The sequence below is a fragment of the Mastomys coucha genome, unplaced genomic scaffold (assembly GCF_008632895.1).
Source record: "Mastomys coucha isolate ucsf_1 unplaced genomic scaffold, UCSF_Mcou_1 pScaffold3, whole genome shotgun sequence".
Lineage (NCBI taxonomy): Eukaryota > Metazoa > Chordata > Mammalia > Rodentia > Muridae > Mastomys > Mastomys coucha.
Genome location: NW_022196909.1, coordinates 19,330,453 through 19,342,805, shown reverse-complemented (window position 1 = coordinate 19,342,805; position 12,353 = coordinate 19,330,453). Strand labels below are relative to the sequence as shown.

The 12,353-nt window shown below is 43.0% G+C and overlaps 1 protein-coding gene across 1 annotated transcript in view; it reads left to right on the top strand.

Moving 5' to 3' along the window:
• Positions 1-12,353, top strand: part of Dcbld1 (discoidin, CUB and LCCL domain containing 1) — a 63,146-nt gene that overhangs the window by 23,350 nt on the left and 27,443 nt on the right. Inside the window, exons 3-5 of the mRNA XM_031348753.1 lie at positions 4,661-4,795; positions 6,885-6,936; positions 11,457-11,529. Of these exons, the coding sequence (XP_031204613.1) occupies positions 4,661-4,795; positions 6,885-6,936; positions 11,457-11,529 (260 nt within the window). The remainder of the gene's footprint in view (positions 1-4,660; positions 4,796-6,884; positions 6,937-11,456; positions 11,530-12,353) is intronic.

The following is a 12,353-nucleotide window of genomic DNA, read 5'->3' as shown; positions in this document are numbered from 1 at the left end:
CCCTGATAATTAAGGTCACACTCTACCAGGTCCAGATAGCTCCTCCGAGCTCAGCGCAAAATGGGGAATGAATTTTACCAGCAAGGTTTCCCCTTCTCTGACCTTGTCTGGGGACCTGAGCCCCTCACCCTGTACTTGGGGAAGGTCAAGTAGTCCTTGGCAGACCTACAAGTTCAAGTTCAACTTCTTTGCTGATAAGAACCTGCCCAGCAAGTACCTGGGATTTCTGGAATGCCTCTCCATACAAACTGAACATTCGCAGCACTTTAAACCCCAGCCAATGATTTCATTCACTCTGAAAACTCCTTCCCACTCTCCAACGTTCATACATAGCCCTTGTCCATCCTGAATAAAGTGAATACATACAAGCTCACCTCAAATAAAGGTATGTGCATAAACTACGATCATCTAAGAGAAATCATCTATTTCATTTAAAATCCTTGGAGAGGGCCTTCTCCTCCCTCACACTCACTCCCACCTGGACTGGGATTCTGCAGACCCACCCCACCCTGTCCCCCACCCCCGCCCCGCTTCGTCCTTTCAGCCTGGTGAATCTGCATCTGCACCCCCTGTAGGAAGCAGCACAAGTGCACACCACGAAAGAGGACTAGAGATATAGCCCAGTGGTAGAGCTCTTGCCTAGCCCGTGCAAGGCCCTCGTCCTCAGTAACACATCGTGGAGGAAGTGGGTTATCATCCTTGAAGGAGCCTGGTTGAAAACAGAACTTTGCTTGAGCTTCCAGGGTTTGTGACTAGTTCCCATTGGATATCTCTTCCCTTTTAGCTATAGGAAGACATTTCTGCCAGGTCCAGAGGAAACTCCATCTTCCCCCAAATTCTGGCAATTATTGTGAAGCTGATTCCCATCTACCCGCTGAGCCATTTACCCTTCTCCTTGGCTGAAGGTACTAAGCGATTAGCATACCAAAGCTCCTGCTGGCTTCCTGGCTCCCTCAGAATCGCTAGTACCCATTAGACATCTCAGAGACCTCGCCAGCATCCTGGCTTTTCTCAAGTCTGTCTCACACCCTCCAGACTTCCTCCAGTTTCTTCACCCGTTCTCCTTATGTAAGAGGTCCATGATTTGCCGGAGAATGATATCCCGGACTCATCGTATGTAAACACAATGAGTGTTTTATCCTGCAGAAGTCCAGCCTGCTGGGGGTCTTCCACTGCCAGACTAGAGAGACAACCAAGGGAGTTTGCAGGCCTGGTTTAAAGCACATTAGAGAATTCTCGGGTAGGTGACCTCTATGTTAATCTGTTGGGTCCATCTCTATGGACATTTCAGTACCTGGGTGTCGGGGCTGGAAACTTACTGGGGAGGTCTGGAAACATGCTGAGGAAAACTGCTGCTGACCCATTGACCTTGCCTCAGGCCAGGTGGTAGGGCAGCTTCTGAGGCCTGGACTTGCCTGGAATTGCCCAGTTCTTGGAAACAGAGATTTAGGCCTAGTCTCCTGAAGTGTCCACTCGAAGCATCTCGTGGAGTCAGCTTAGCCTTCTCCCTTATAACCCTGCTACCTCAGCTGTGCTCCCCCTCCTTTTGTCTCATGCTCTTGGTCCACTCTTTCTCTTCACGTCTTACTCTCTCCCTGCTCTCCTCTCGTGGCCGTGTTCGGTCTATTACTCTGCTCTGGACATGTCACCCATGTATACAGCTTCTAGTCTGAGGAACGGAATCTACGACTGTCAGGTGATAATTTGGGAGCCCTACCCAACCGGCTACACTGCAGTCAGGGCTCCAGGCTCATCCCCATCCCCATCCCAAACATAGGCTCACTCACGCTGTAGTTAACAGAGAAAATAAGGAAAGCCATTCTGTGTGACACTGATACAGGTTTCTCGTCCTCCCCCGAGGATGTATCCTTTTTGTGGCATGCTGTTAAGCCTGAGGTAGACTAGTGTTGGGCATCAGGGTCACTAAAGGACAGTGACAACCTTGGCTTTCTTCGGACTTTTCCTAGAAATGTCTGTGTGCTCTGTCACGATAAAAACCAGATAGAACTTTCCCTATCTATTTGGCATCTAGGGAATTCTATATTGTACAAATTTGTGTGATGACCCATATTCTTAGCTATTTGTGAAATAAGCCTGAAGTTTTGCAACATTTCAATTCTGAAAACTTGGGGGAAAAAAAGGAAATTTTTTTGGGTTACCACTTTAGATTCATTTACCCATGATCTTTTCAGAATTCATTAGGAAGCTGTGGAAAGTTAGGAAGAAACTCAGTGTTTAACACAGTTGGAGAGGAGTACTCAAGCAGAAACTCAGGTGGAAAAGGATCCTAACTTATCAACTGTTCTAAGTTATTTTATGTTATTTTATTTTTACTATTTGGCTTATACACTTATATACTAAAAGGGCGAGTGCTTTTACAAGCATATAAAACAAACTAGGAAAGGTTTTTTTTTGTTGTTGTTGTTGTTGTTTTTGTTTGTTTGTTTGTTTTTTGTTTTTCTTTTCGAGACAGAGTTCCTCTGTGTAGCCCTGGCTGTCCTGGAACTCACTCTGTAGACCAAGCTGGACAAACTAGGAAAGTTAAGTTCAACCCATGACTGGCTCTCCCCTACAGAGCGGCCAGTGGTACTTCATTATTGTGCTCGTTAACTTTTGTCAACTTGACAAAACTAGTGTCACCTGGGAAGAGAGATCTCAATGAGAGAACTGCCTACCAGACTGGTCTGTGGCCAGTTTCCTTGATTAATGATCCGTGGGGGAGGGCCCAGCCTACTATGGGTGGTGCCATTTCTGGGCAGATGAACTGGGCAGGTGTATAAGAAAGCAAGCTGAGCAAACCATGGGGAATAAGCCAGCAAGCATCGTTCTTCCATGATCTCTGCTTGATAGTGGACTCTTACTTGTAAGATGAAATAAACCCTTTCCTCCCCAAATAGGTTTCGGTCATTGTTTTACCCTGGCAAGAAGACCCTAGCAAGGACAATAGATTAACTTGCCTGTCTTTAATATTCCTAATGCAGTGTTAAAATTTGTGAAACTTCTAATTTATAACATTTGTGCAGACTGGATCTGCTGGTTACTTTTGTCTTACTCTGAGAAGATTCTCTGCTAAAAACAACTTAAGGGAGATAAGTTTTACTTTGGCTTACTGTCGGAGGATCCAGTTTATCAAGACAGGGAAATGCTGGCAGCAGGAGCTTGAGGGAGCTGGTCAAGTTGCATGTGACGTTAGGAAGCAGAGAATGATGGGCCTTATGCTCAGGAAACCTCTGTGTAGTCCAGGACTCGAGGCCGGGAAGTGGGTGCAATCCAGCTGTAGGGTGGGTCTTCCATCTCAACCTATTCGTGACACTCCCTCCCTCAGCTGCGCCCAAAGGCTGACCTAGATAGTTTCTCATAGGTTCACCCAGAAACTTGCTTTTTAAGTGATTCTAACTTCTGTCAAGTCCATTGCTAATCATTATTAGCCATCATACCAGGCTTGCACATGCTAGGCAAGGATTTTAGCACTGAGTTACATACATCCCCAGCCCCTAGCATGTACCCCAAGCTACCTTTGAATTCCAAATGGAGTTTACAGATTTGCTTCATTTTATTTGTTTGTTTGAGACAGGGTCTTATTGTGTATCCCTGGGTGGTTTGGAAATTTCTAGACCAGGTTGGTCTCAAATTCACAAAGATCACCTGTACCTGCCTCAGGGGTCCTAGGGCTAAAAGCATGTGCCATCATGCCTTGCAAACTTATAGTGTTTGCCTTTAGAAGTCACTTTAGAGGCTAAGACAGAGGATCACCAGACTGAAGCCTAGGCTACATTTTAAGACCATCTCAAAGTAGGGAAGGGAATCACTGCTTTTGAACAGACTTTGTAATGCCAATCAAAACACAGTTTGTGTTACAGTAGAAGTTAATGCAAGAGAAAAATATGAACATTGCATATGAGCAAAACTTTAATTTTTTTTATTTATTTTTTTTGTTTTTTGTTTTTTTTCGAGACAGGGTTTCTCTGTATAGCCCTGGCTGTCCTGGAACTCAGTCTGTAGACCAGGCTGGCCTCGAATTCAGAAATCCGCCTGCGTCTGCCTCCCAGGTGCTGGGATTAAAGGCGTGCGCCACCACCGCCCGGCTAATTTTTCTATTACATTCATTTTTGTGTGTGTGGGGGGGGGAGGGATACATGCATGCCTCAGAACTCTGTGGAGGTTAGACATACCTCCATACACTACAGGTGTTAGAGGGGTTAGAAGAGGCCTTCTCCTTCCACCACATGGGTACCATTCCTAAGGCTCAGTGACAAGGACCTTTACTTGCTGAGCCAAGCCATCTAACCAGCTCGATAATTTTGCATTGCACAATATATTTCCATCTGGAACCTCCTTTGAATCAGTTCCTTAGGAGGATCCTGGAGTGTACTCTGATAAATCATTTCTTAATGTCTTTGACGTCTTTTTTATTAGGTTTTCCTATTTGCTGGGTTGTTCATCATGAGCAACTTCTAAACTCTTGCTTGTCTATGGTAGGCTGCTCCACCCCAGGCTTAGCTGTCTAATCCGGTTTACAGATTGGTCTCCGTCAAGCAAAGTTCCAGATGGATAAGAATTTAAAATTTTGCATGTGTTATAGGGCATATCTGCTCTCTAAAAGAACCTTCTCTGTTCTTTGCAAGTTTTCAAATGTACCACATGTGTGCTTCGTCTCCAGGTCCGTACTGTGGGAGCTGGACTGTTCCCAAAGAACTCTGGCTGAACTCAAACGAAGTGACTGTCCGCTTCCAGAGTGGATCTCACATTTCTGGCCGGGGCTTTCTACTAGCCTACGCCAGCAGCGACCATCCAGGTACAACAGAAAAACCATCAAGTCTGTCCACCTGAGAGAGTTCCTTCTGCGCCTATTTCTTCCTCTGGGCATAATTGTGATCTCAGACACAGCAGTAAAATACGAGAACAAGCTGGACATGGAGGCCCATGCCTTTAATCCCAGCATTTCAGAGCCACGGGAAGGCTGATATCTGTGATTCTGAGGCCAGGCTGGTCCATGAATGAGTTTCAGGCCAGCCGGAGCTATGTAGTAAAAAAAAAAAAAAACCCTGTAATGTGGGGAGAGGAAAAGGGCCTAGGGATAGAGGGGAACGGCTTCTTTGTAAGTAGTTAGGGCATATGGTGAATGGATCCGATGATGTGTATGGGATAGAATAAATCTTGTTTCCTATGAGCCTTGAGGCTTTGGGGAAATTCTCCAGCTCTTATTGTGGCCTGGCTTCTCTGAAGTCCTACCCCGAGCCCCCTTCCTTCTGAGGAAGCAAACTTTTTAACTAGAGACCTCACCCCTGTCACACACCAGTTTGGGGACAGAACATGAGCCCTGGTGAGAGGGAAACTGTTGGCTCCTTCCTCGGCCTCCTGGGGCAGAGTCATCACCCTGCCACCCGCTCCATGCCTATCCATGGTCGCAGGATGCCCCTGGTTCCTGCTGTCAGTCTGCTTAGGAAGGGGATGTGCCACTCATAGGAAGGCAGTGGTAGCTGGCGTTCACCATGTTTTGCTCCTTAAGAAACATTCTTGAAAAGGCTGCAGAGATGGCTCAGCGGTTAAGAGCACTGGCTGCTCTTCCAGAAATTCTGAGTTCAATTCCCAGCAACTACATGGTGGCTTACAACCTTCTGTAATGGGATCCGATGCCCTCTTCTGGTGTGTCTGACACCAATGACAATGTACTCACATATATAAAATAGATAATTAAATAAGTAATAAATAAATAAATAAATAAATAAATAAATAAATAAATAAAGGTTTATGAAGAAGAAAGGACTATTGTTGAGAATATGGGCTATTTGGGGAACTATTTTGCCAGTTAAACTAATTATGTTCCCCTGTAAGGACCTTCCTTTTTAGCTACTTGCTCCTGGTTGATTGTTGATTAACACCGATTACCATGTCAGGGTTGTAATTAAATTGTTCCTGTGTCACCCGAATGCCACTTGCCGGATTAAAATGTTCTGGGGAGCTGAGTATGTCACTATTGGTGGGTTCTGTCTCCAGAACCACAAAAATCCAGTTGTGGTGGCACAAACATGTAACCCCAGCACTCAGGGAGGAGAACCAAGAGGACCAGAATATTTCAGGGTCATCCTCAGCTACATAGTGACTTGTATGGTCAAACCTGGACTAACCTGGGCTACCTCAGACTCTGTCAAAAATGGGGGAAAGTGCCGGGCGGTGGTGGTGCATGCCTTTAATCCCAGCACTTGGGAGGCAGAGGCAGGTGGATTTCCGAGTTCGATACCAGCCTGGTCTACAGAGTGAGTTCTAGGACAGCTAGGGCTACACGGGGAAACCCTGTCTCGAAAAACAAACCAAAAATAAAAGGGGGGGGGGATGTTCTTGGAAATGTTTTCCATGAATTATGATAAGATTTTTTAATGGTATTTCTCCTATTAAGCATACTATGTACATGAAATCTACAGGTGTATAGTTTTTCAGTTAGAAGTAGATTTTGGGGCTGGCGAGATGGCTCAGCGGGTAAGAGCACTGATTGCTCTTCCGAAGATCCTGAGTTCAAATCCCAGCAACCACATGGTGGCTCACAACCATCCCTAATGAGATCTGACTCCCTCTTCTGGTGTGTCTGAAGACAGCAACAGTGTGTACTTACATATAATAAATAAAAAATTTAAAAAAAAAGTAGATTTTGTTACTGTTCTCTAGACAGTAGCACTGAAAACTCCCCATTGGTGATAGGAAAGAAGAAAGAAACTGATTAAACCCTGCAGACTATAATCCCAGATTTTATTTATGTGTAGACAAGAAAATTCAAATAACATGATAATGCTTTCCAAGTTTTCTTTTTTAACTGAAAAGAAATATTTAGAACCAGGGGGCCTGTTTTCTGCTCACCTGCTCATTGTACTTCTCTTTATTTGTAATAGATTTAATAACCTGTTTGGAACGAGGCAGTCACTATTTCGAGGAAAAATACAGGTAACTATGTGTACTAAATTATTCATGTATAGCAATAAGGAGTATTTGAGATGGTCCCGAAAGGCAGAACCTGCAAACCCTTTGCACTGCAAATAATTGTGGGTTTTGTAGGCTAAAAGTTCCTATTGCACTGACTCATGCACTCTCTGTTGCTGTTGAAGCAAAAGAGCAAAGGTAGGTGATAAAAACAAATAAGTGAGCAGTATAAAGTTTTGTTTGTGTGAGCAATCCCAGGTGGCAGAGGTGGCTCAGCAGTCAGGAGTGCACTCTGCTTTTGCAGAAGAACTGAATTTGGTTTCTAGGTCCCACGTGAGGAAGCTCTCAACTCTTTGTAACTCCAGCTCTGGGAGATCTAAGGCTCTATTCGGACTTCTTTGGGCCACTCACGTGCTCATGGCCATACCGATAGGAAGATACACACTTACGCGCATGATTTAAGTGTGTGAATTCAAAATAGCATTTAAAAAAAGCAGCAGGGTGGGATGGCTCAGACTGGGTGTGGTGGCGCACACCTGTATTATCCTAGTCATTGAGAACTGGAGGCAAGATGTTCAGTAGTGAACATGGGCTGGGCTGTGTGAAACACAAACACACACACACACATACACACACTCATACACACATACATATACACACACATACACACCACACACATACACATTTATACACACACACACATACAGACACACACATATACACACACATACAGACACACATGTACACACACACACATACACACACACACATGCACACACACACACGTACACACACACACACACAAGAGGAGGAGGAGGAGGTTGTGTTTGGGACTTGGTCCCTAGTTTGCTGACCCCGTAGTTCTGCTGTATTACCAGTGAGCCACAGTTGAGCTTGGAGTATACTTTTTCCCTGGTTGGTATTTGGAAATGAGTAATAACCCTATGAATAATCCTTTCATAGGGTTTTGTCTTTTACCCTAAAGAAAAGCCTAGAGAGAATAAGGATATGGATTGTTAGTTCAGCTTTACTTTAACTACGAGTCTACTTAATTTCTGATAGATATTTCTTCCTCAGCCATTATGGAAGTGATGTGGTCTAGAGGGAACTCCTAATTATAGGGATGCTCTTTGCTATGTAGGGCTGTCCTAAGCGTCAGGGAATGCCTTCCTTCCCTGGATTTTACTGCCCACATGCCAGTTGTGACAAACACAGCTGTCTGTACACAATGCCTCGTGTTTTCTAGGGGACAAAAGCACCCCCAGTTTCTGTCTAGAAGTCAATGTCAACAGCAATAACAAAAAACTATAACTTTAGAGTGCTTTCTTAAAGGCCTGTGCAGCTCTCCATATCACACACGTAAGTAGCTGATGATATTTCAGCATTCCCGGAAGGTTCCTTCTGTTACATCATGAAAACGGAGGCTCAAAACCACTAAGTCACTACACTAAGTTGCTCAGGGGGCTAGATTTAAAGAGCTCGTGTCCTTAACTATCTCAGACATTTGGATGTTCTCAGTGTGAGTGTTTGATGTGCAGAATCAGCTCCAGGATTAGCTAATGTTAAGTATACTTAAAGAATATGAGAAATCCAAGTGTATGAAAGTCAGTATTGCTTTGTAAGGTTATGGTTCAACCCATGTATTCAGAGGCTAATGGCCTCTAGAGCTTTATCAGCCACATGTTTCCAGGACACCAGTGATAGGGTCCTGAGAATCATAGGAAAGGACAATGTATTCAAACATATAGTGTGACATTATGGTGACAGATTGGTTCCACTGTAGGCCAGCCATCTTTCAGTGCTTTAGTATGGCCACTAATGCAGGCCCACACCTCTCACCCATAATTCTGGAATACAGAGACCTTTGCAAGGTCTTTGTTACTCATTTGATTGTCAATTCATTTGACAGCAAAATTAGACTACATTAGCAGTAGGCTATATTTAGTCTTTCTGGATGTTACTTACTATAGCCATACATGTTACAGCTCTTGATTAATATGCATGGGCTCCATGGGGGGTCTTATATTACGAGCATCATCCACACCATTTCAGTTTCCTACAGTCCTAAACTGTCTGAATTCAGAGGCTCATCTGGCACTAAGCAATTCTTCTCTCAAGGACCCATGAGCCTGCAGGAGGTTGTTTTTTAATGTCTCGGTTCCTTGATTACGGCTGCCATGCAGGCCCTAGGAAAGAACTATGAAGCATTTATTTGGGTCGTGTGATAATTAGTTGTCATTACATGGTAATTTTCTAAGCAGTGAGAGGAAAGTAAATGGAAGGAAAATCAAAAGACAGCTGCTATTTTGGAACACCCTGTCACATAAATGGAGTAAACAGGCCTCAACCCTACACGGAGACTAAAGGCCACTGAGGGAGGAAGCTGAGAGCAGCCACTGATCACCCCATACCAAGGGGCCAACACTGAAAACACATACAAGTCGCAGTGGTAAGGCCATGCAGGTTGTATCTATGTATTTAGGGATATATGTATATGCACATATGTAACAACAATTAATGAAAAAAGAGGCCATGAATTTGAAAGAGGCTAAGGAGGAGGGGCATATAGGAGGCTCAGAGGGAAGAAAGGGAAGGAGGAGATGGTATGTATATTATAATAGAAGGAAGGAAGAAAGGAAGGAAGGAAGGAAGACTGTCAAGTCATATAGAAACAGGGACATTCAGCATTCCTCTTCAAAGCTGTCAGTGTTTTTATACCTTGTATGTGTTTGTGTGTGTTCAAAAATGTAAGTAGCTGGGGCTGGAGAGATGGCTCAGCGGTTAAGAGCACTGACTGCTCTTCCAGAGGTCCTGAGTTCAAATCCCAGTAACCACATGGTGGCTCACAAGCACCCATAAAGAGATCTGACGCCCTCTTCTGGTGCGTCTGAAGACAGCTACTTACACATACTTCCATATAATAAATAAATCTTTTTTTAAAAAAAAAGTCACACTGTAGAAAAAAAATGTAAGTAGATGTCCTCGATGTATTGATGCTTCAAGAAACTAGAGAGAAGAGAGGCTGAACTGCAGGGAGTTTGTACTGCTGTGTTCGGGGTCAGCTACCTAACCTTGGTCTGAGCCAAGCCACCCAGACTCTAGCACTGACACCCTTTGTCTTAGTTAGGAATTCCAGTGCTGTGAGCAGACGCCATGACCAAGGCAACTCTTATAAGGACAACACTCAATTGGGGCTGGTTTACTGGTTCAGAGGTTCAGTCTGTTTTATCATCATGGCGGGAGCATGGCAGCATCCAGGAGAGTTCTCCATCTTAATCTGAAGGCCAATAGAAGACTGTCTCCCAGATAGCTAGGAGGAAGGTCTCTCAAAGCCTACCCCTACAGTGACACACTTTCTCCATCATGGCCACACCTCCTAATAGTACCACTCCTTGGACCAAGCATATTCAAACCACCACGCCCTTCAGTCACATTACCATCTGTGATGGGTTCCTGGAAAACTCTTTGAAAGCAGGTTCATTTATTTTTACATGGACCAGTAGTTATCTGTTATAGTCACCCTAGTGACTGTGTGCTTGAACTATGGCAAGTCTAAGGTGAAATGTACTACAGGTATAAAATATATTCTCAGTATTAGGAAAAAAAAAAGTTAAATTATCTCCTTGATTCTTGTTTTTTTTTTCCAATATAAGTGGGAATTAACAGAATTTATATTATTAATTAATATATAATATTAATTTGTATTATTAACTAACAGAATTATATTATTAATTTTACCTGTTTCTTTTTACTTTTCCTAATATAGATACTAGAATATTTATATTTATACAGATGGCTTCTATTTTGTTTCTGCATTAGAGTATAGTTTAGATAATGAGCTATTGAGGTACATGAACACCAAATTGTGCTCCAAGAGAGAGCACAAATGTGTTGCTTTTTATCTTCTTTTTATCCATCCAAACAGAAATGCTATATATTTTAAACATTTCCTTTAATAAGAATAAGGTTATACTATATAGGTAAATTTTTCTTTTACCTCAAAAGTATTTCTTAGGCGTCTTAGAATCCAAGTGTGTTAGGGAAGTAGCTTTGATAGTTTACACATGATTACAATCCTCACAGAAAGCAAATTACCATTGTGTAAAACTTCTTTCCAGGTTAACATTTTAGATCAGTTTGTGTTTTTGTAAATCAGGTTTCTCATTTGTCTTTAAAGCAAGATATTATTAGCCTATATTATGAAAGTGGGGGGGACTCAAAATTGCCTATGCATTCTTTTTTATTTCCAGAATTACCACGTGCTAATAGGGCCATGGGTGAGGAATTAGTTTTTACTAACCTTGGAGCCTTTAGATCCAAAGACCTGTCCAACTTCCACAAAAGGCCGTAGATTTATATACTCATTCATTCATTCATTCATTCATTCCCCTCCTCTTTCTCTCCCTGTCTCCTTTTCCTTGAACTCAGGGTCCATCCTGTTTCTTTTACATCTGTGTGTGCATGTGTCGGAAATTAAATTGCGGTGTAGTTTAATGCTTTTCTTCTTTCAATGTAATTTAATACCATATTTTTTTTTTTCCCAGCAAATTCTGCCCAGCTGGTTGTAGAGACATAGCAGGAGACATTTCTGGGAATACGAAAGATGGCTACAGAGATGTAAGTAATTAAGGGAGATATCAAAGAAGTGTTGCTTGCTTTCCCTGAATTAATTGCAAAATCAAGTGGAACAGGATACAGAACTCTATATACAGATATATGCTTTGCTGCTTTATGAGATGGTAAAATGCAATAATTTTGAAACCAAAGTTATCTATGCACTCATTTCCAGCATTTCCAAATAGGAGTAGTAGAAGTGAAAGACAGAAATATTTTTAGCACCTAATGGTATTATTCCATTGTATTGGTCAGCATTTTCCTCCTGTAAGGAAGTCCTGAGAGAAGTCTACAATAAGATGTAGAAGTCAGTTTTCATTTCACATTTCGGCAGTTTCAGTCCAGCCTGCTTGCTGCTGGGTCTGAGGTGGAGCCCGAGGACCACTGGGAGACAGAGAGAAGAAGAGGGCATTCCATGGTCCCTTTCAATGGCACATTCTTGGTGACCTAATTTCTTTCTATAAGGCCACACACACCCCCTGAAGGTTCTTAAATGTCCTAATACTGCTAAAGGCTGGGCACATGAGCCTTGAGATCCAGACAAGTGTCCAATTTCCACAAAAGGCCATAGATTTGTATACTTATTCATTCATTATACGTATACTATATACTTAAACAGTCATTCATTCCTCTCCCCCCCCCCCCAGGGCCCATCCTTTCTTTTTCTTTTGCACATGTGTGTGTGTGTCTGTGTCTGTGTCTGTGTGTGTGTGTGTCTGTGTCTGTGTGTAATGTGCATATGTAGATGCACATGCCATGGCACATATGGAGATCAGAGAACTACTCTGTAGAGTCAGTTTTCTCTTTTCCCTCAATTTACTAACCTT